Source organism: Syngnathoides biaculeatus, chromosome 13 (assembly GCF_019802595.1).
Source record: "Syngnathoides biaculeatus isolate LvHL_M chromosome 13, ASM1980259v1, whole genome shotgun sequence".
NCBI lineage: Eukaryota > Metazoa > Chordata > Actinopteri > Syngnathiformes > Syngnathidae > Syngnathoides > Syngnathoides biaculeatus.
The window spans coordinates 3920088-3940732 of record NC_084652.1 but is presented as its reverse complement, the minus strand read 5'-3'; the positions used below and the strand labels follow the sequence as shown (position 1 = coordinate 3940732).

The window sequence follows — 20645 nt, the reverse complement described above, 5'->3', positions numbered from 1 at the left end:
CACGACTTCAGCAACAATCACGGAAGCTGATACACATGATTTTCCTTCACGGGTCGCATAAAATCACGTGGCGGGCCGCATCTGGCCCCCCGGGCCTTGAGTTTGACACCCGTGCTTTAAAGCGTGGATTCACCGACGTACCGCTGCTGTGCGAAAGATGTCGCTAAAGATAATAATAACGTTTTCGTCATATTTTCAATGTTTTCCCATCACCTTGAACAAGAGCAGTAGTGCGATGTCGATTGCGTCGAGGTGACCAGATCCAAAACTTGAAATTGAGAAATCCATCGAGTCCATTTTTTTTTTTTTAAAAATCACACATCCCTTGCGCGCAAACGTTTGCCCGCCCGTGAGGTTGTCAATCGCGCGTGAATGCTGAGATTCATTTTTTTTAATTTTTTTTTCTTTTTTTTTTTTTTTTTTGCCTCCGCGCGTGCAGATTGGCTGCAAGGCGGCCGTGACCCTGTTCATGTACTTCCTGGCGACCAACTACTTCTGGATCCTGGTGGAGGGCCTGTACCTGCACAGCCTCATCTTCATGACCTTCTTCTCGGACCGGAAGTATCTGTGGGGCTTCACTCTGATCGGATGGGGTGAGTCCGCGTCGCCGTCGCTTCCGAAAGCGTTTTGGGTGCCTTCAGCAGGGGCTTCGCGGAACCTGCATTGTACACACTGTGCGTATTCTTGGCGTAAGCACAGCGCATACAATGTGGATGCCGCGCTCGCCCAAATCCGCCCCCGGGTGCGCAAATTGCCGGGCGTCCGCGCGGCGGGATTCTACTTCAAAACAATTAAAATATTGCATTTCGCAGGTGTGCCGGCCATGTTTGTGAGCGTTTGGGCGACGGTGAGGGCCACATTTGCGGACACGGAGTGAGTCCATCTTGTTTTTGTTTCTGATTACCGTAATTTCCGGCCTGCAAGCCGCGACTTTTTTCCCCCGCACGCTTTCAACCCTGCGGTTTACGCGGCGATGCGGCTAATTTGTGCATTTTTTCCAACGTCCGCAAGGGGGGGCACTCGAGCGGAAAAGGTAAGAATGAGACCGGTGGAATATATGTGCCGAGTAAGTGACTTTTACCGGCCCTGTTAGCGCTGCGCTAGCGTGTTGCTGCAGTGTTACTGGCGTGTCTCAGTGATATTTACCCGTGAGTTTTATTTTAACCAACCCTGTTAGTGTTAGCGCTCGTGTCAGTGCTAGCTTTAGCGCAACGCTAGCATTAGCGCTAGCATTAAACTCTATCTGTTACCATCTTTCTTTGTAAATATCACGTGTTTCAATGTGGGTTTCAACGTGGGCACTTGCGGATTTTACACGGCTCTCCGGTGTATGTATGTACCAAATGGTATTTCCTTTACAAATGTACTCGTTGAAGCTTATAACCAACTGCGCGCTGTAGGCAGGGAATTACGGTCCACTCACAGCGGTGCTTTGACTTATCAGCTCGACAACATGCTGTATTCCAGCCACCGGAGGCTTTAAGCGGAGATTGTTGGACCTTTCAAATTTGGCAGGCTTGTTAACAACACTCTTCTCTTTGGTTTATGAATACATTTTTAACTTTCACTTTTGCCCTGAATTTTGAAACTAGAGATTTCTAACTGTACCCGCTCCCTCGGTATGCTAAAGATCTTTTTGGAAGGCTGCGGGGATCCGGCTCGGCGTCTCGGGCTCCCGTGAGCACAGATCAGACCGCCAGGGCGACATAACAAAGCGCTACATTCGACATCGTCACATAGTTCTGTCGACGGGTAAACTTCAGGTGGCGCTACTACAAGACTAGTGATCAGTCCGCGAAAAGCAAGAGATGGACTTCTTTTGACGACAGTTAGCACGTCACATTGTTGATCTAAGTTTTGTCCCGATTTTGTTTATCTTGTCGCAGGTGCTGGGACTTAAGTGCGGGCAATTTGAAATGGATTTATCAAGTGCCCATCCTCGCGGCTGTGGTGGTAAGTGCGCACTTCGCGGCACTCCGCTGTGAGGAAAATGACGGCGTTTCGCCGGCGCCGCTCGCATTGCGGCTCGCCGACCTGTCATTACAGCCCTCTCGTTAACGTGTTCGTCTCTCGGCAGGTCAATTTCGTCTTATTTTTAAACATCATCAGAGTCTTGGCGACCAAACTGCGAGAGACCAACGCGGGAAGATGTGACACGCGGCAACAGTACAGGTGCGATGCGTTCGAAAGCTTTTGCCCGTTTATTCAATCGGCAACACAGTACGCAACGGTTGCGGTACAAAATTTACAAAAAGTGTATCATTCCCGAAAGTAAACGAAACCGATGACGCTTGTATTTCAACTGAAGTTGCTTTGATTGCTTTGAACAATCCTCCCGGCAGCAGTGACCGAAATGTTTGGCGACGTAGCGCACCACAGCTCGCTATCGACACCACCAAGGATTTTCCATTCCTGTATCACTTTGAAGACAGCAACTTGGCCTTTTCGTGAACCTTGAACAGAACTTCAGGTGCGCCTGTCGAATCTTATTTGTGGTGTCTGCTGTTCTTCATCAGTTTTGCTAAGAAACCAGAACGTTCGAACCACTTAATGACGCACAATCCTCAAGTACGGCGCTCCAGCCTCGCTCGAGCCATCGCGCCGGAAGACTCTCCAGACTCGGCAGAACGCCGCCGTCAGAGTCGCCACCGGCTGCCTGGCTAACGAGGACCACCTGAATCGTGAGACCAAAATCCTACCGGTGAAGCAACACGACGAATTACTCGCCCGGTAGAGTATCTGCTATGCTGCCGGCTACCCACAACCGCGTCCGTAAATACCGCTAAGACATCCCCTACCGAGACGGGCTACGTAGACTCCATCGAACGGCGGTTGAAGACGCGGTGGCCGGCTACAAACCGGTAGTCAATCCTCGGTGGCTACCCTACAAAACCGAAATCGATCTTCCGCGGGCCGCAAGATCCAAGCAACTCCGCTACGGACGAAGCCGCGTGTTCAATGACTAAATGGCTCGTGTCGACAATACTATCGTCAACCTCTGCTCGAAATGCGGACGGGACCCTCACGACACGCAGCACATCTTCAACTGCGCAACGGCTCCGCTGACTGTAATGGACCCGTGGAAACGCCCGAAGGAAGTGGAACTTCCTGGAAGTAGAAGTTGACTGAACAATGCGATTGCCCGGCTACAACAACAACATGTACAACAGCAATAATAAACACTGTGAAATTTGACGGCATCAATTCAAAACTGAACATCAGTATTTCCGTCCGTCCCGAAGTGACGGTCTGAGCGCTCCCCCGTGCTCAAAAGTCCCCTTGGGATTAATGCGCGTGGAATTTTGGGAATTTTTCTACTTTTTCTTCTTCCGAGCCAGTCTGAAATTTCCCCATCCGTGCTTCTTCCGCATGTTCATATAAAGTCATTTCAGCACGTGAAAATTATATGACGCGTACTTTCACTATCCCAAATGTGCCGTAATGACTGAGCCCGAACAGTCCGCCGTTGATTCCACTTGATAAAAAACAAACAATACATTCGCGTTTGTTTTTGCATTCTTTCGTTCGCCGCGTTCGGCTTTGTGTGACGTCCACAGCGAAATGCACGCTGAGCGAAAATGAACGCGGGGAAGAAGCCCGGATGGGGAAGTTTCAAACTGGCCCGGAAGTAGAAAAAGTAGAAAAATTCAAAAATAAATTCTACGCCCATGCGCATTAATCCCGAGGGGACTTTTCGGCATAGGGGAGCGCTCAGACCGTCACACCGGCGCAACCAAAAGAACCCAATAAAGGAGTGATTGTTTTCATAGTTTTCTGACATTTTTTTTTTTTTGTTGATTGTTACAGAAAACTGCTGAAGTCCACACTGGTGCTGATGCCGCTGTTCGGCGTACACTACATAATATTCAACGCCATGCCCTACACGGAAGTCTCCGGCATCCCCTGGCAGATCCAGATGCACTACGAGATGCTCTTCAACTCCTTCCAGGTAGCAGCGTTTCTCGGCTCGCGGAATTCGGCTGCGGTTGGCCGCAGCTCACGCCCGCACGCTCACACGGTCACATGTCGCCCCAACAAGCCCCGCCTCTCACCGTTTGCAGCTTTAATCGTTGCGCTTTCTTTCGCTTGCAGGGCTTCCTCGTCGCGATCATATACTGCTTTTGCAACGGCGAGGTAAGCGGTCCAAACGAAACGCGGCACGATGTCGCCGAACTCGCCGCAGTGCCACTAAACGCACCTCGGTTGTGTCAAAAGGTGCAAGCGGAGATCAAGAAGTCGTGGAGCCGCCGGACCCTGGCGCTGGATTTCAAGCGCAAGGCGCGCAGCGGCAGCAACACGTACAGCTACGGCCCCATGGTGTCGCACACCAGCGTCACCAACGTGACCGCCCGGGCGCCGCACGCCCTCCACCTGACCACCCGGCTGGGCCCGGCGCCGGTCAACGGCCACCGCAACCTGCCCGGTTACATCAAAAACGGCTCCGTGTCCGAGAGCTCGGCGCCGTCGTCGGGCCACGAGCTTCACTCGGCGCCCGAGGAGCACGCCGCCGCCGCTCACCCGCAGCAGCCGTGCGAGGAGGCCGAGGAGGAGAAACCGTCGCCGGTGGTGGTGGTGGAGGAGGAGCGGGAGACGGTCATGTGACACCCCCCCCATAAAAACGTGGACCCCAAATGTCGTGGCCACCACACTTGGAACTGCCACAGAATGTGCAACAGTCAAAAAACAGGCTGTATTTTAAAATGATTTACATCCACTGCCATCATTTTACGTTTTGTTTTTTTTGTACATTCTTTTGTTGCATCAATAAGACTAAATAATTCTTGCTGTGAAACAGCGTTAAGCTCGCATGGAGATTTTATTTTTTTTTTTTTTGTTGATTGTTACAGAAAACTGCTGAAGTCCACACTGGTGCTGATGCCGCTGTTCGGCGTACACTACATAATATTCAACGCCATGCCCTACACGGAAGTCTCCGGCATCCCCTGGCAGATCCAGATGCACTACGAGATGCTCTTCAACTCCTTCCAGGTAGCAGCGTTTCTCGGCTCGCGGAATTCGGCTGCGGTTGGCCGCAGCTCACGCCCGCACGCTCACACGGTCACATGTCGCCCCAACAAGCCCCGCCTCTCACCGTTTGCAGCTTTAATCGTTGCGCTTTCTTTCGCTTGCAGGGCTTCCTCGTCGCGATCATATACTGCTTTTGCAACGGCGAGGTAAGCGGTCCAAACGAAACGCGGCACGATGTCGCCGAACTCGCCGCAGTGCCACTAAACGCACCTCGGTTGTGTCAAAAGGTGCAAGCGGAGATCAAGAAGTCGTGGAGCCGCCGGACCCTGGCGCTGGATTTCAAGCGCAAGGCGCGCAGCGGCAGCAACACGTACAGCTACGGCCCCATGGTGTCGCACACCAGCGTCACCAACGTGACCGCCCGGGCGCCGCACGCCCTCCACCTGACCACCCGGCTGGGCCCGGCGCCGGTCAACGGCCACCGCAACCTGCCCGGTTACATCAAAAACGGCTCCGTGTCCGAGAGCTCGGCGCCGTCGTCGGGCCACGAGCTTCACTCGGCGCCCGAGGAGCACGCCGCCGCCGCTCACCCGCAGCAGCCGTGCGAGGAGGCCGAGGAGGAGAAACCGTCGCCGGTGGTGGTGGTGGAGGAGGAGCGGGAGACGGTCATGTGACACCCCCCCCATAAAAACGTGGACCCCAAATGTCGTGGCCACCACACTTGGAACTGCCACAGAATGTGCAACAGTCAAAAAACAGGCTGTATTTTAAAATGATTTACATCCACTGCCATCATTTTACGTTTTGTTTTTTTTGTACATTCTTTTGTTGCATCAATAAGACTAAATAATTCTTGCTGTGAAACAGCGTTAAGCTCGCATGGAGATTTTATTTTTTTTTTTTTAATCGATTTCAAGGGAAGGCACTCAGGTCATTCGAGTTTGCTTTTGACTTTTCAACAATTTGGCGTTTATCAAGACTTTTGTCCGAAAGGAACAATTTTCCGCTCGGTGTGACTCCTTTCCCGCAACACGACTTTTTGTTCCGACTTGGCGTCACCGAGAAAAACCCTCTGAAAAGCGTCCCCCCCCCCCCCCCCCCCCGCATGTCCTTTCTCGCAAAATCGTCAATTTTTAGACAGCTGCTTTGATGATGTTCTTACGAGTCACAATGTTTACAGACACCATCGTAATTGTGAGCTGATATCGTTGTTGCAATTCAGTGTTTTTCTCAAGTGTATGTACAGATATATATAAATAGATATGTTTGTTCTTGTGATATTTGACTGTGTTTGTGTGTACAGTATATAGTCCGAAACCAAATTGGAGTATTATTAACTTCCACACATTCCGTATTTTAAAGTGAGCTGGTTTTAATTTTTACATTTTTTTTTTTTTTAAATACATTGGGCACTAGTAGTCAGCCCATCTGCTTGACATTTCTGACGTTCTGAGGTTGCGTGTTTGAATTTTGTCTCTGGCCTCGCTTTGTGGAATTTGCAATCCAACAGGATCTCCGAAACCCCCCCCACCCCCGGGGTCGATCCCAGACCTGCCTGTGTGGAATTTGAATGTTCTCCCCCGCGCCTGCGTGGATTTTCTCCGGGCACTCCCGGTTTCCTCCCACATCCCAAAAAGACGCAACATTTATTGGACACTCAAAATTGCCCATAGGTGTGATTGTGAGTGCGGCACTTTGTATCGATGTGCCCTGCGATTGGCTGGCGACCAGTTCAGGGTGTACCACGCCTCCTCCCCGTTGACAGGTGGGATAAGCTCAAAGCTCTCCCCGCGACCCTCGTCAGGATAAGCGGCAAAAGAAAATGGATGGATGGATGATATTTGATTGGTATTTGATTTTAAGGTCATATGTTTCTCATAAATGTTGGCTACACTCTGAAATGTATGACTTAAGAGGAGTATTCCATTTTGCTGGAGGTCCTTAATTGTACAACCTCAGTCTAAATTCTTGATAAACCTCCAAAATATCCAACATGGGGACGTAAAATTTTATTTTTTTAAAGACATTTGAATTTAGAGGCGTAATTACTCATAAATATTTAGTTTTACTCCGAAAAATGACAGCTTTCCTGAAAAATCTTGATTTTGCGCAAAATTTACAACTTCAGGCTGTTTTTTTTTTTTTTTTGTGAGTGTTTTTTTCCACACATATTTAGGTTGAAGTTTTGGAATTTTCCAGCCACGTGGACTTTAAAAATTTTCTCTTTAAATGTTGGTTGTAAAAATGGAAAATCTGTTTCTGAAAAGCGACAATATTCGCTGTTAAAAAGTTTGCTTTTGAGCGGCGACTTGTGACTGTTAACAATAGCTTATCTGTTCATTTTTTTTAATCCAATTTGCGCAAAAAAAAAAAAAAAATTGGGTGGGGGTGGGGGAAGTAATTTTAAGCGATAATGTGTTGCGTTTTTTTACCATTTCCCAATTTGATTCATTTGTAATCTTTTCCCATTTTACCGCGAGCAGCTGTTGTGCAGTTGCAATCTGCCGTTGACTTCATCAGGAGAAAAATCATCCGTCTAGACTTCCTTAATTAAAAAGTCACAGCCGTGGCCTTCTGTTCCGCAACAGAAACATCTGGAGAATTACATGACATTTGAGCACTTTATTTTCATTATTATTCATACTGGAATCAATAGAATTCCGTCCTCTGCTCTGATCGTGTCGCGTCACACGATTTGTGTTCGGTGGCCAATAAGCATTGGGAGCTCAAATTCTAAGGAAGTATAAAAAACTAAATAAAATGTTTCTTGGGGGGCGGCCGTTGGCATGGAGACACGAGGCTCAGTGTACATAATGTGGCTTGTGAAGAAAACAATAAACGTGTTAGTTGACTGTTTCCTGAGACTTGGTTTATTTGCACGGTAATAATCGTACAAAAAGAGGAAAGTAGGCGCTAGTTTGACGTACAAGTAGCCCAACTTGAGAGCTTTTCCAGTCGCTGTCAGATATTTCACCCAAGGATGGAGGCAGCAAAGTGAAGTGAAAATAAAATAGATTTGTCAACTGGAACGCAAGCGTTTTCTGCCACCGACGTACTTCACTTAGCTCAAATGTGTTTTTCCAAAGCCCAGCTTGTCTCTGAAATTCAAGTTTGGAATACCCCGTAATGACTACCAGATTCCTGAAGATGGCAACGTTGCATGGCTTTGGATTCGATATGAGCACAGCTTTGGAGAAGAAGACAAAGCTTAGCGTGCTGACGTCGGCTTGAAACGCGAACACGTTGGAAGTCGGGACAAGTTGAAGCGCCGCAAAGGGAACGGTTTTGAATAAATGTGGTTGGTGTAGGCTTGGACGTGTCACGCTCGGGAGAAGAAAGCGTGAAAAAAAGATGATGTGGTTCACAGAGTGGATGAAGAACACCAAATGAAACAAAATCAAACAAAAATGAAGCTTCTGACCTTCAACGCAAGCCAGAGGGTGAATCAGCGTCGCTCACAGCGCGTTTCTTTGTGTGTAAAAAAATTCCGATTTTGCCCTTTTTCCGTCTTGTTTTTGTTGTCTTCTACTTTTGGGACAAAAGCAAAACACGTTAGCGTCAAAGTCGCTGTTCTCCCTTTCACATAAAGTCAGTCATCGTGTTCTGCTGCTGATTACGAAATCAGCAATGGGGAAATCTCGAAACAGAACCAAGAAGAGTGTCCACTCTCTCTTCTGGTGGCTTCGGTGTTCATATTGTGACAGAACGCAATATTCTGGGGCTTCTGTGGAAAGTGCACTTCTTTCCATTCTATTGATTTTTTTTTTTTTTTCAATCCATTTTTGCGTGCATGAAGTCACTTGGGAGCTTTCTTGCCGCCTCCTTTAGCTTCTCTCTCTCCCTTGTCAGCAGTTTTCCTCCCTTTGGCTTGGCCTCCGCCGCCGCCGTCGCCGTCGCCTCCTTCCTCGCGGGCCGCCACCTTCTTGCGCGTCTTCTCGTCGGCTTTGGCGTCCCCGCCCCCCTCCCCCCTGGCGCCCTTGCCCTTCCTCTCTCCTCGGCCGGCGTCCACTTTGCCCGAGACGTTGGCCACGGTCTCCTCCTCGCCGTCTTTCTTGTCTTCTGCTTTGGCCGCTGTGGAGGCGAGAGAGAGAGAATGAGAGAAGCTTGCGGAGGAAGTGCGTTGAAGGCCCGTCGGTCTCCGGCGTGTTCTAATGCGCCGGCTGTTTACGCCCCCGATGGCGTCCTCTTCAAGTGGAGGACAAAACATAGCAGCCATTATATTACAAGGCCAAAGTCTTTCTTTTTCTTTTTTTTACGTAATTTTATTTTTGCACACCTCTATTTATCTAGTGTTTACTGAGATTTTTGGTTGAGGTCTTAAAATGTACAGTGCATTTTTCTCGTTAACAGTGGAATTCCAAAACAACATATGGCGTATTTTTCTAGTTAATTTTGAATTGAATTCTAAAATGAATGCTCGGCTCTTTTTTTTTTTTACACACACATGCGTATATATATATATATATATATATATATATATATGCATATTTTTGGGGGGGAATTCTATTATTATTGATTCTATATTTTTAATTAATTATTTTACTTACTTTTTCTGATATTCTTGTTTTTTTTTCTTTAATTTGTTTGTTTTTTTTATATATATATTTTCTCCCGAAAAATAATGCCATATTGTGTGTGTGTGTATATATATATATATATATAATTTTTATTTTTTAATTATATTATTATTGATTCTATATTTTCAATTAATTATTTTACTTATTTGTCTGATATTCTTATTTTTTTTTCTTTATTTGTTTGGTTAATTTTTTATGTATTTTCTCCCAAAGAAATAATGCAATATTGTATCTGAATATATATATATATATATATATATATATATATATATATATATATATATCTTGCAATTGTATTAAAATAAAATTATATTACTAGTAGTAGTTGTACTGGTAATTTATTGTGATCCTTGAAAAGGAATTTTGAGAGACTTGCTATTATTATTATTATTAATGTTATTCTTATTTATTTGCAGTAAAACCGTTTCACATTAAAATTTGTGGTCATCTCCAATTGTATTACAATATTAATTATTAAAACTTCAAAAAAATTCTATCAAGAATATTTTAATCTGATATAATGTAAAAAAAAAAAAAAAAGCTTTAAAGTGAAAGTGTTGAAGGGGAGAAGAGACATGTCAGTCCTCGTTTGTGAAATTGCCAAGATCTCCTTTTAATTTGTACACAGCGCAGCATGGGTGTACACACACACGCGCGCACACACATTTATGGGAAAAAAATTGCGTGAGAGGGCGGTAGACAAGAGGAGAGTATGAATAATGGGATTTATTTCATGCACCACGATGCGCCATTCATGTGCTGGCATCACCGTAACGCCTTGTAACACTTTTTGTGCGCGCGGATTATTTGTTTTGCAAACATCGGCTAAACGTGGCCTTCCACTTGCGACAGGTGTGTACGCACAACATAATAAAAACAAACAAAAATATAATAAAAACAAACAAAACTTCTGGAAAGCTTGATGCACACTATTTTGAAAGGACAACTACTTGGACAATGGCAACAGAGCCAAAGGTGGGCTCACTATTTGGCAAGCGGTTGAGAACTATATTTGGCAGGCAACTATATTTACTAACATGTATCTTTATCCATCCATTTTCTTTGCCGCTTATCCTCACGAGGGTCGCGAAGAGTGCCGGAGCCTATCCCAGCTGTCAACGGGCAGGAGGCGGGGCACACCCTGAATTGGTCGCCAGCCAATCGCAGGGCACATCAAGACATTCACAATCACACCTAGGGGAAATTCATCCATCCATTTTTCTTAGCCGCTTATCCTCACAAGGGTTGTGTGGAATGCTGGAGCCTATCCCAGCTGTCAACGAGCAGGAAGCAGGGTACACCCAGAACTGGTTGCCAGCCAATCGCAGGGCACATAGAGACAGACAACTGCACTCATGATCACACCTATGGGCAATTTAGAGTGTCCAATCAATGTTGCATGTTTTTGGGATGTGGGAGGAAACCGGAGTGCCAACATGCAAACTCCACACAGGCGGGGCAGGGATCGAACCCGGGACCTCAGAACTTTACAAGCTGCTCCACCGTGCCACCAGGTATCTTTATATGCTTGTTTAATCTACTATTTATTGATATATTCATTTACTTAATTCACAAAAATAATAAGGGGGCGGAGCTATGGGGTTGCGTACAAGAGGAAAAACGTGTAAAGATACAAAAACGTTTTTTTTTTATCACCAAATCATCAGATTAGAGCTTTCAATTAGTCGGGCAGCTCTGCGCATGTGGCGGATGCAGCGGAATACGCAATTGTGTGAAAATGTGATCGTTCCTGCTTTAAACCATATTTTGTAGCAGTGTGTAATATTCATAACACTCTTCGACACATTTTTTGAAACAGGCTGCTTAGAAAAGATATACTTGGTAATACTATTTGCATACAAGCCATAAAGAAAAATGTAGATGTTTATAACCCATTTATAAGCCATCTATAAATGCTTCATAAGATGTATTAGGGTGAGCCAAGCATGTTAGGCAAACATATTAGCAAAAAAAAAAATAATGCTTAAATGCTGCATTCAAAGGCTTACAGTAAAATAGAATTTCCTCCCACACATGGCGGGACACGTGAGCGCAAGCTAGGAGGTTTGGACAAAGGAAAAAGAAAGAAAAAGAGGAACGATCACGGCGTGTCCGGCAACGCCAGCGAGCCGGGTCGCTCCTCCGCGAGGCCGACCAGGGAGAGCCGGCTGCCGGTGCGACTCCCGCCCTGGACCTGCTCGGACAGCGTCCGGACGGCTGGAAACGGCGCAACGGAGGGAGGAAAGGAGGAGGGAAACAGGAAAAAGAAGAAGAAGAAGTCAACGGGAAGAAAAGAAGTGAGAGAAGAGGAGGTGAGGTCGGGGGTGGGGGGGGGTGGGGGCAACTCACATCCCGGCACCTCCGTCAGCTCGTTGAGAGGTGGCACCGTCTCCAACGTGTTGGCGTATTTCTTGGCGGCCTGGCGCTGCGCGTGACGCGCTTCGATTTCCTTTTTGGTCCTCGGGATTCGACATTTGAAAATGCAACACAAGGTGATCACTGCGGAGGGGGGGAAAGGCCCGGGGAGGGGAGGGTCATTTCAGGCATTGGTTTGAAAACGGGCGGCACGGTCAATCAGCTCATAAAGCGTTGGCCTCACAGTTCTGAGGACCCGGGTTCGATCCCGGCCCCGCCTGTGTGGAGTTTGAACGTTCTCCCCGTGACTGCGTGGGTTTCCTCCGGGTGGGCACTCCGGTTTCCTCCCGCATCCCAAAATCATGCAACAATAATTGGACGCTCTAAATTGCCCCTAGGTGTGATTGGGAGTGCGATTGGGCGTTTGTCTCTATGTGCCCTGCGATTGCCTGGCGACCAGTTCAGGGTGTACCCCACCTCCTGCCCCTTGACAGCTGGGATAGGCCCCAGCACTCCCCACGCCCCTTGTGAGGATAAGCAGCTAAGAAAATGGATGGATGGATGGATGGATGGATGGATGGATGGATAAATTGCCCCTAGGTATGATTGTGAGTGCAGCTGTTTGTCTCGATGTGCCCTGTGATTGCCTGGCGACCAGTTCAGGGTGTACCCTGCCTCCTGCCCGTTGACAGCTGGGATAGGCCCCAGCACTCCCCACGCCCCTTGTGAGAATAAGCAGCTAAGAAAATGGATGGATGGATGGAGGATGGATGGATGGAGGATGGATGGATGGATGGATGGATGGATGGATGGATGATGGATGGATGGATGGATGGATGGATGGATAAATTGCTCCTAGGTATGATTGTGAGTGCAGCTGTTTGCCTCAATGTGCCCTGTGATTGCCTGGCAACCAGCTCAGGGTGTACCCCACCTCCTGCCCCTTGACAGCTGGGATAGGCTCCAGCACTCCGCACAACCCTCGTGAGGATAAGCGGGTAAGAAAAACGATGGATGGATAAATTGCCCCTAGGTGTGATTGTGAGTGCGGCTGTTTGTCTCAATGTGCCCTGCGATTGGCTAGCGACCAGTTCAGGGTGTACCCCGTCTCCTGCCCGTTGACAGCTGCCACAGGCTCCAGCACTCCCCGCGACCCTCGTGAGGATAAGCGGCAAAGAAAATGGATGGATGGGTTTGGAAACTCGTTCAACATCTTTGAGGACCATCGCTGAACTACGCGGTTCCAGCACTTTTCAGATTTTTGGGTTGATGGGTTTTCCTGTTGGTCTTCAAATTATAGTTGATGCGCTTTTTTGATTTATGAATATTACTTTGGTGAAGATACGGGCCGCGCTGTTCCGCCTATAATTGGGTTAATATCGCCTGTATCGGCGATTTCCCCGTCGAGTCGGCGTGACAAGGTGCTAATTGTTACGCGAAAGAAGGCTAACGGCGGCAATCACGCAATCTTTCCGAGGGGGAGGTGAAACATAAACAGTCCAATTTTGGTTCACACACAAAAATAAAATAAAATAAAATAAAATAAGAGGTCATATTTTGGCCTGAGTGGTTGAAATTTTCCTGTGCAATTAGAACATTACGTTCGGCGTGAGGGCGGTAAAAACCTTCACGCCTGCGTGCAGTATGTAGGACTTGTTTTAATGGAAAGTCTGGTCCGCGCGGGCCGGCGGGGGCGTTGACGTGGTGCGGAGGAGTGCCCCCCACCCCCCGGTGCCCCCCACCCCCCGGTGCCAACGTATTGGCATTTCAAAACAAGCCCTTGCACCGACAAAGCCGTCAACACGCGAGAAAAGTTTCAGGGTGACTTTGCAGAAACTGTCAGGAGGTGGCGAGGAGCCGCCTTCAGATGACAATTTCTGACGGGATCGCCCTCTGTCAGATTATACGTTATAAAAACATATGCTAATATCATGGAGTAGTAGTTTTTTGCTTCATTTCAATGGACATTGTGCCGCTCCTGCTGGTGTGTGCACTAAAGATATTTTCGGTATTGGCAGTTTCTCGCCGCTTTGTCAAGAATTTGTGGGCTTTAAAGATAATAATGAGACATCCACCCATCCATTTTCTATGCCGCTTATCCTCACAAGGGTCGCGGAGAGCGCCGGAGCCTATTCCAGCTGTCAACGGGCAGGAGGCGGAGTAAACCCTGAACTGGTTGCCAGGCAATCGCAGGGCACATAGAGACAAACAGCCGCACTCACAATCACACCTTGGGGCAATTTGGAGTCTCCGATTAATGTTGCATGTTTTTGGGATGTGGGAGGAAACACCCGGAGAAAAGCCCACGCAGGCACGGGGAGAACATGCAAACTTGCAGTAATAAAAGAGGAAGGAGTCGCGTCGCTTACCAACGGCTAAAACAAAGACGGCGAAGATGCCGATGACCTGCCATAAGCGCAGCCCCCAAAACACGACCGTTTCCGAGGTTACGGGGTCCGGCTTCTTCGGGGGGTCCGTGGGTAAAAGCTGTTTGGAAACACACAAGACAAGAAAAATATCAATATCAAAATATAATAATACTAACAAATAGATGTGACGTAGCAGGTGTTTATCTAGTTGCAGTCTTTTGCATATATTAATTTCATCTAAAATAATATTAATAATAAAGCTAACCTACACACTCACATAATTGCGCCAAGTGTTGGGCATGAGGACCATCAGAAAACGTCCAATCAAAATCAAGTTTTTGTGCAAATTTAATTGTACGACTACACTTTGTAATAATTTTAATTCATTATTTTTTTACGTATAAAGAATGATTCATGAACAGGACATGATCAAGGAAAAAGAAAACAAATACATGCAGGAATTTAGTAGGATTTTGCAGAAAAACTATTTTGAAACAAATGCATTCTTTCTGTATAAAAAAATACAATTAATTTTAAAAAAAGAAAATTAATTTAAAAATATTTTTTTCAAAATGTGAGTATAAATACATATAAATAACAACAAATAAAATATAATAAAATAACATAAAACAAAATACAGTATGTTGGTGGTGGGGCAGAACAGGAAGTTGGATTTTGTAAAAAAAAAAAAAAAAAAAAAAAAAAAAAAAGAAAATGTCATATTTTTGAAACGATTCTTGAAAAAGGGGCTTTTGTTTTTACCTCCAGCAAGCCGCTGATTTATTTATTCATGAATTCTTTTGTCGGCGGCACCTTGTCTAATCGACGGGGTCACGGCAATGTCACGCACGCCCTCGTCCAATCGCAAACGTGTCCATCCGCACCACTCCAACGCCGCCGCCATGTTTTGAACCGCCGCACGTGGAGCGTTAGCAAGTACACGATTCCTGACGTACGTACGTGACATTTCTAAGCTTCTTGACGTGTTTATTCCCTGCTGTTGCTGCCAAATATTCACATTATGAGTCCTGCGCTCAGCAGTTTTTGCGCATCCTGATTAATTCATTCATTGCGGCTTGTTCTGTAGTGCGCCGAATGGCCACCGGGGGCAGTAGAGTTTCACAATGACTGTTACTGACCTAGCAAGTAGCACTAATGTCACGTCATGTTCTTTTTTCTTTTCTTTCTCAAAGAACGTAAAAAAAGAGACCGCTTTTGAATATTGCGAGAGATGCGAATCGTTTCAAAGGATCCTTTAATGTTTTTTTTCGGACGGGCCTCCCTGCGACAAATCGACTGATCGGGTTGCATCGATTGCCCGCTTGGATAACGGGAGGTTGCCGGGGAAACGCTACACTTGCATCCTACTTGGGGGTTCGACGGATCAGAACGGCCGCGCTTATTACATTTGCTGCTGTCGCTGATGCATTAGCGCGATTATGTGGCGCGCTGCACAAAACAACAAACCACCACGAGCAGCGAGAAGAGTGACGATAATATCGACGTTATGACAGCTGAGAACACAACCGATGACTTCTGACTTCTTCATCGAATGGACACACATAGCTGAAATTTAGCCATCCGTCCATTTTCTGAGACGCTTATCCTCACGAGGGTCACGGGAAGCTAAAATTAATGTTGTCTGTAAATAGTTATGTTAGATTCTTTCCATCCACCCATTTTCTTTTGCCACTTATCCTCACGAGGGTCGCCGGGAGTGCTGGAGCCTATTTAGAGAGTCCAATTCATGTCGCATGTTTTTGGGATGTAGGGGGAAACCGGAGAGCACAGAGAAAACCCACACAGGCACGGCGAGAACATGCAAACTCCACACAGGCGGGGCCGGGATCGAACCCTGGACCTCAGAACTGTGAGGCCAATGCTTTACCAGCTGATTCACCGTGCCGTCTCTCAAAAACGTTAACAGGACACTCTAAATTGCCCCTAGGTGTGTTTGTCTCTATTTGCCCTGCGATCGGTTGGCGACCAGTTCAGGGTGTGCCCCGCCTCCTCGTGACCCTTGTGAGGATATGGGGGCCAAGAAAATGGATGGATGGATAAATTGTTAGAATAACAGAAAGGTTTGCAGAAAATAAAAATGTATTGTTTTGTTGGGATTATTATTTTTTGGAATGTGAAATCTGGATCGCCTCTTAACTTGAACACACGAATGCCACCGTCGCTTTCGAGTTGCGTTCAAGAGCCGAGCGTTTTGTTTCGCTCGCGCCCTCCGCCCGGGCCCAGCCGCCCGATCGCTCGCGCCGTCCGCAATCTCGTCTTTCCGGAAGCTCCGCGGGGATCGACCGTCTCGGGTCGCCGCTTTCAAACGTCGCGATGCACATCAGACGAGCGCCTTGGAATCCATTTGTATTCATTCCTTGGCGACAAAACGCCGCGCAAGACCTGAACCCTTATTTTCATTTTTATTGTTTGAAACGAGTCGCTCGATTGGTTGATACTTCAAAAGTTTTGTGTCGTCTGCAGCTTTTTATTTGATCGTTGATTGTTTTCAGAGTGAAACTTGAAAATTGAGCCGAGATTGAATCATGTCATGTCATTATCCAAGCCGCTTATCCTCACTAGAGTTGTAGGAAAGCTGGAGCCTTTCCCAGCTAGCTTCCCAGGGGAAAGGTGGACTACACCCTGAACTGATCGCCAGGCATACATCGACCCCATCACTGAGTGGGAATCGATCCCACGCCGCCTGCACCAAAGGCAGACGTCCACCATCAGAGACCTAGATTGGATTATTTCCTTGTAAAACAATATGTAATCTGATTTATTTATTTATTTATTTTTGGGGATGGCATGTGACCTTCATCTCCACGCATGTCATCTCAAAGTTCACATCTGAAAATGTAAATATATCAAATAAAATAAAGTGAAAAGTGCAGTATGAGACAAGAGCTGTTATTTGCCATTGTGTTGTTTGTTGTTAAACCAGTGGTCCCCCCCCCCACCCCAAAACACAAAATGCAAATATGAAATCATTATCGTCTCTTTTTTACAATCATCGTACACAAAAAGCACTTGAATCGGAGATGGCAGAAAATTGGCCCTCCTGCTCCAATTAGGCTAATGAGGGTGTTTGGCGAGGCTCTTGAATAACTCGGGCGGCCGTTATGTCACGTTAAATTGCGTCCTCTCTTTTTAAAAGAAGTTCCCGCGGCGCGATTAGCATTTGTAAACCTCTGAACTAGCTGAACTTCATCGTATAAAACACAACTGATAGTATCGTAAGCAGTGCACGGCATCAAAAACAAGATCTCGATGCTAATCACGGATTGACAAGCTAGTAGCGCAATAGTAGCCATAATTGCACGAGAAAGATTTATGATGTTTTTAATTCAGTAAGCGTTTTCAGTATATTAAAAATAACTACAGGCAGAGCTCGGGTTAAGACGGTCTCGACCTAAAACGTTCCATTTTGTCTGGCTAATGCTTGTCCGTGTTTGTGCGCCGGTTGGAGTATCTTCGCATTTTTTGCCCTCCTTTTTTCAACATTATCGCCCCAAAGAAGAAAGCTGTGTCTTTTAGCGACGGTTCCGCAGCCAAAACAAAATCCATTACCGTGGAAACGAAGCTCAAGATCATAAAACAATTGGAGACCACCAAGGCTTCAGTCGGTCGACCGTGGTGACAATTATTAAAGACAAATCCCGTATTTTAGCGCATGTGAAAGGTTCTATTCCTCTGTCGGGTACAACGATCGTTAAACAAGGTTCTTTGGTACTTGTCGAAATGGAGAGGACTGAGGACCAGGTTCCTTGGCAATAGCTAAGCACAGCCTCCCCTTCTTCTTCTTCTCCATCCACCTCTCGGCAGTTATGCTAAGTACATCATTTTGTTTATTATTTGTTTATTATTTTGATGTAAATTCTGACTTTAATGGTGGAATCCGACTTAAGTCTAAATTCGAGATCAATCGCTACTGTAGGAATGGATCTCAGTCGGACACCGAGGACTACCTGTACTCAAATACTAATGTTTCTTGTTTTTTGTAGTCAGAACTTCAAATTGATAAAAATATAAAAGAGCAACGTGCAGTTTGAAATGTTCACGAACATAAATCAAACTCCAACGATAATAAATGAGGGTTAGTAGTCGTAGGCACTCGTACAAGACTCCGTTTTCAAGAGGCTCGGCATGTAAAATGGAGTTCTTGTAGACTGAAATGAGGCCATTTTAAGGCAAACATTGGCGCCGCTTTATGTCGTCTGGAAGGCAAATCGAAATCGAACGTGAGGCCGGCGTCATTCTGCCTCTCGTTCGCCATCGCTTCCCGACATGTGACAATTCCAAAAAATTAAATTAAAGAGCGCGCAATAGCAGCGAGTGGAATGTAGCTCATCACAATGGAATAAAAAGCACTCTTGGGCTCTCTTATTCTTAATTAAAACACTCGAGTGAAAGTAAGAAGCATGTTGCATGAAAATTATGGGAAGTAAATATCATTTCTTGCCAACCACTGGTGCTTAAAACTGGTTTTAGAGAGGGCAGTTTGACCTCGAGATGGACTACTAACATTATTCCCCATGGCAGAAAAAAAAAAATCAAATAAATCAGATATTCTTGCCGCTTCCCAGAAGGCATCATTACGAGGATGAAAAAAAAAAAAAAAAGGGGGGGGGAAGCTCATTATAATCGAAAAACTTTTATTTCTCTCCTCACATCGTATCGGACATCGATACCAACGCGAGCGTGAGCCCTCAATCGATAATGGATCTGCTAATCAATGCCAGTAAACACATTGACAGCAATCATCCCGAAAAGGCCAAAGCAAGACGTCTGCTTGTGAAATAACCCTGCTGGGGCGGTGAAGAAGAGGACGACGACGTTAGTGGCGGTCTCACCTCGGGGTCCGGGATCTGAGACAGGACCCGGGACAAGCAGTGGGTCAGCAGCAGCAGCAGCAGCAGGACCGCCGCATCCGCCACCATCCTCTTGTCTTGCCTGCGACCGCTGGCCTCGCCTCCCCCGCCGCTGTACGACCGCACCGGCGCCAGAACATACCAGAACCTCCCACACCCCCCCCCCCCACACCCCAACACACCCACTTGGGGTGATTAACGGCGGTTATCTCCTACCCTCGCCCGACAGTTTGCTGCTCCGACGCCGCAGTGTTCCACACCGGGAAGCCGAGGCAGCAGTTGTCGGGCCACATAAATTAATTAATAGCGCTGGTGTGCTTTACAGCCGGTTAGGCTGGGGTGGGGGGTCGGAGGGGGGGGGGGGTCGATCCACTCACAATGAGATGCCAGCCAATGGCAGGGAGCACCCTGATCTTTATTACCTCGCAGGTCTGCAGAGGCGTAAGAGAACGCCGTCTGTCCACTTGAATCGCGTTTCAAATGCGCATTTGTACATTTGCAGTCAACCTATTCAAAAATCATAATTGATATGAATTTGGTTCTATGCGGCACATTTCCTCAAATGAACGTATTCACCTCGCTCCTCTCAATCTGAAGCATCTGATTTTATTCACGCTCCCATTTATAAGTTAGTCGAGCATCACCTAACATTAATCACTTAAAGCTGGGCCATTCACAAAATTATTATTATTATTAATAGAGGTAGCAGACATTAATGAACATTAGTCAAAAATCTCTGTGAATTAATCTCAGTATAAATAGACTTGTCGCCCAATTGCATCACAGTTTAACGTTACAAGCTCGACTGTGGGCCTGCGAAAAAAAATAATTAGTTTGACGTCAAAATGTCGGCCTCCAGGCAATAAAATCATAATAATAATCATCTCTACCGTCTTGAGTGTGTTCAGCTCCAGGATATGACCGCACAAAAGCAGCATCCGCTCCATTTCCTGTCAATATTGAGACTCGTCAGAGTTTTTGATGACTGCGGCGTCATCTGGAAACTTCAGCAGTTTGACAGGTGCGTTGCGGTGGAGTCGTTCGTGTCGCGAGAGAAGAGCAGTGGCGGGAGGACGCATCCTTGGGGTCCTCCGGTGCCGATGGTGCATGCGGATGAGGTGATTACCCCCGGCTTCGCACTTGGCGTGTTCCCGCTCATCAGGAAGTCGTAAAATCCAGTGACAGATGGCAGGCGAGACGCTGAGCCGGAGGAATTCAGGGATGACGGCGTTGAACGTGCCGTCGAGCTGTTCCGGCATCAAACGCGGCCCCGCGGTGACGACCTCGTAGCACGGTGGCGGCCTCTTTAGTTGGGGAGAGCGAGCGGCGTTCAAAGGACTTCCTGAAGTGCGGGTGTCTGCGGACTCGGCGTAACGCCGGAACGTTTGAAGCAGGACGGGACGTCACCGGGTTTCAAGAATCTATCGAAAAGAAAAAACTGGAGCCCGCCGATAAGCAGGAGTCCGGCCCAGAAGCTTCATTGATCTTTTGTCACTTGACGAATT

General features: G+C 46.8%; 3 protein-coding genes across 4 annotated transcripts in view; 2 read left to right on the top strand and 1 right to left on the bottom strand.

The window, feature by feature from the left end:
- LOC133511436 (parathyroid hormone/parathyroid hormone-related peptide receptor-like) overlaps positions 1 to 4791 on the top strand; it is a 73107-nt gene extending 68316 nt beyond the window's left edge. Inside the window, exons 7-13 of one of the 2 annotated variants that reach the window (XM_061840354.1) lie at positions 440 to 593; positions 813 to 873; positions 1887 to 1953; positions 2078 to 2172; positions 3808 to 3949; positions 4093 to 4134; positions 4216 to 4791. In XM_061840354.1, coding sequence (XP_061696338.1) covers positions 440 to 593; positions 813 to 873; positions 1887 to 1953; positions 2078 to 2172; positions 3808 to 3949; positions 4093 to 4134; positions 4216 to 4602 — 948 coding nt within the window. In that variant the 3' untranslated portion in view covers positions 4603 to 4791. The remainder of the gene's footprint in view (positions 1 to 439; positions 594 to 812; positions 874 to 1886; positions 1954 to 2077; positions 2173 to 3807; positions 3950 to 4092; positions 4135 to 4215) is intronic. The other variant, XM_061840353.1, reaches the window with a different exon arrangement.
- A 59-nt stretch (positions 4792 to 4850) lies between these two features.
- On the top strand, positions 4851 to 6137 carry LOC133511437 (parathyroid hormone/parathyroid hormone-related peptide receptor-like). The gene is made up of 3 exons (XM_061840355.1): positions 4851 to 4989; positions 5133 to 5174; positions 5256 to 6137. Exons 1-3 carry the CDS (start codon positions 4876 to 4878, stop codon positions 5640 to 5642), a joined length of 543 nt encoding a protein of 180 aa, XP_061696339.1. The 5' UTR covers positions 4851 to 4875; the 3' UTR covers positions 5643 to 6137.
- A 1258-nt stretch (positions 6138 to 7395) lies between these two features.
- On the bottom strand, positions 7396 to 20399 carry tmie (transmembrane inner ear). The gene is made up of 5 exons (XM_061839560.1): positions 20239 to 20399; positions 19123 to 19252; positions 14270 to 14387; positions 11895 to 12044; positions 7396 to 9039 (listed from the first exon to the last, which is right to left on the bottom strand). The coding sequence occupies exons 1-5, from the start codon at positions 20397 to 20399 to the stop codon at positions 8765 to 8767; spliced, it is 834 nt and encodes a 277-aa protein (XP_061695544.1). The 3' UTR covers positions 7396 to 8764.
- Between the last annotated feature and the right edge of the window lie 246 nt (positions 20400 to 20645).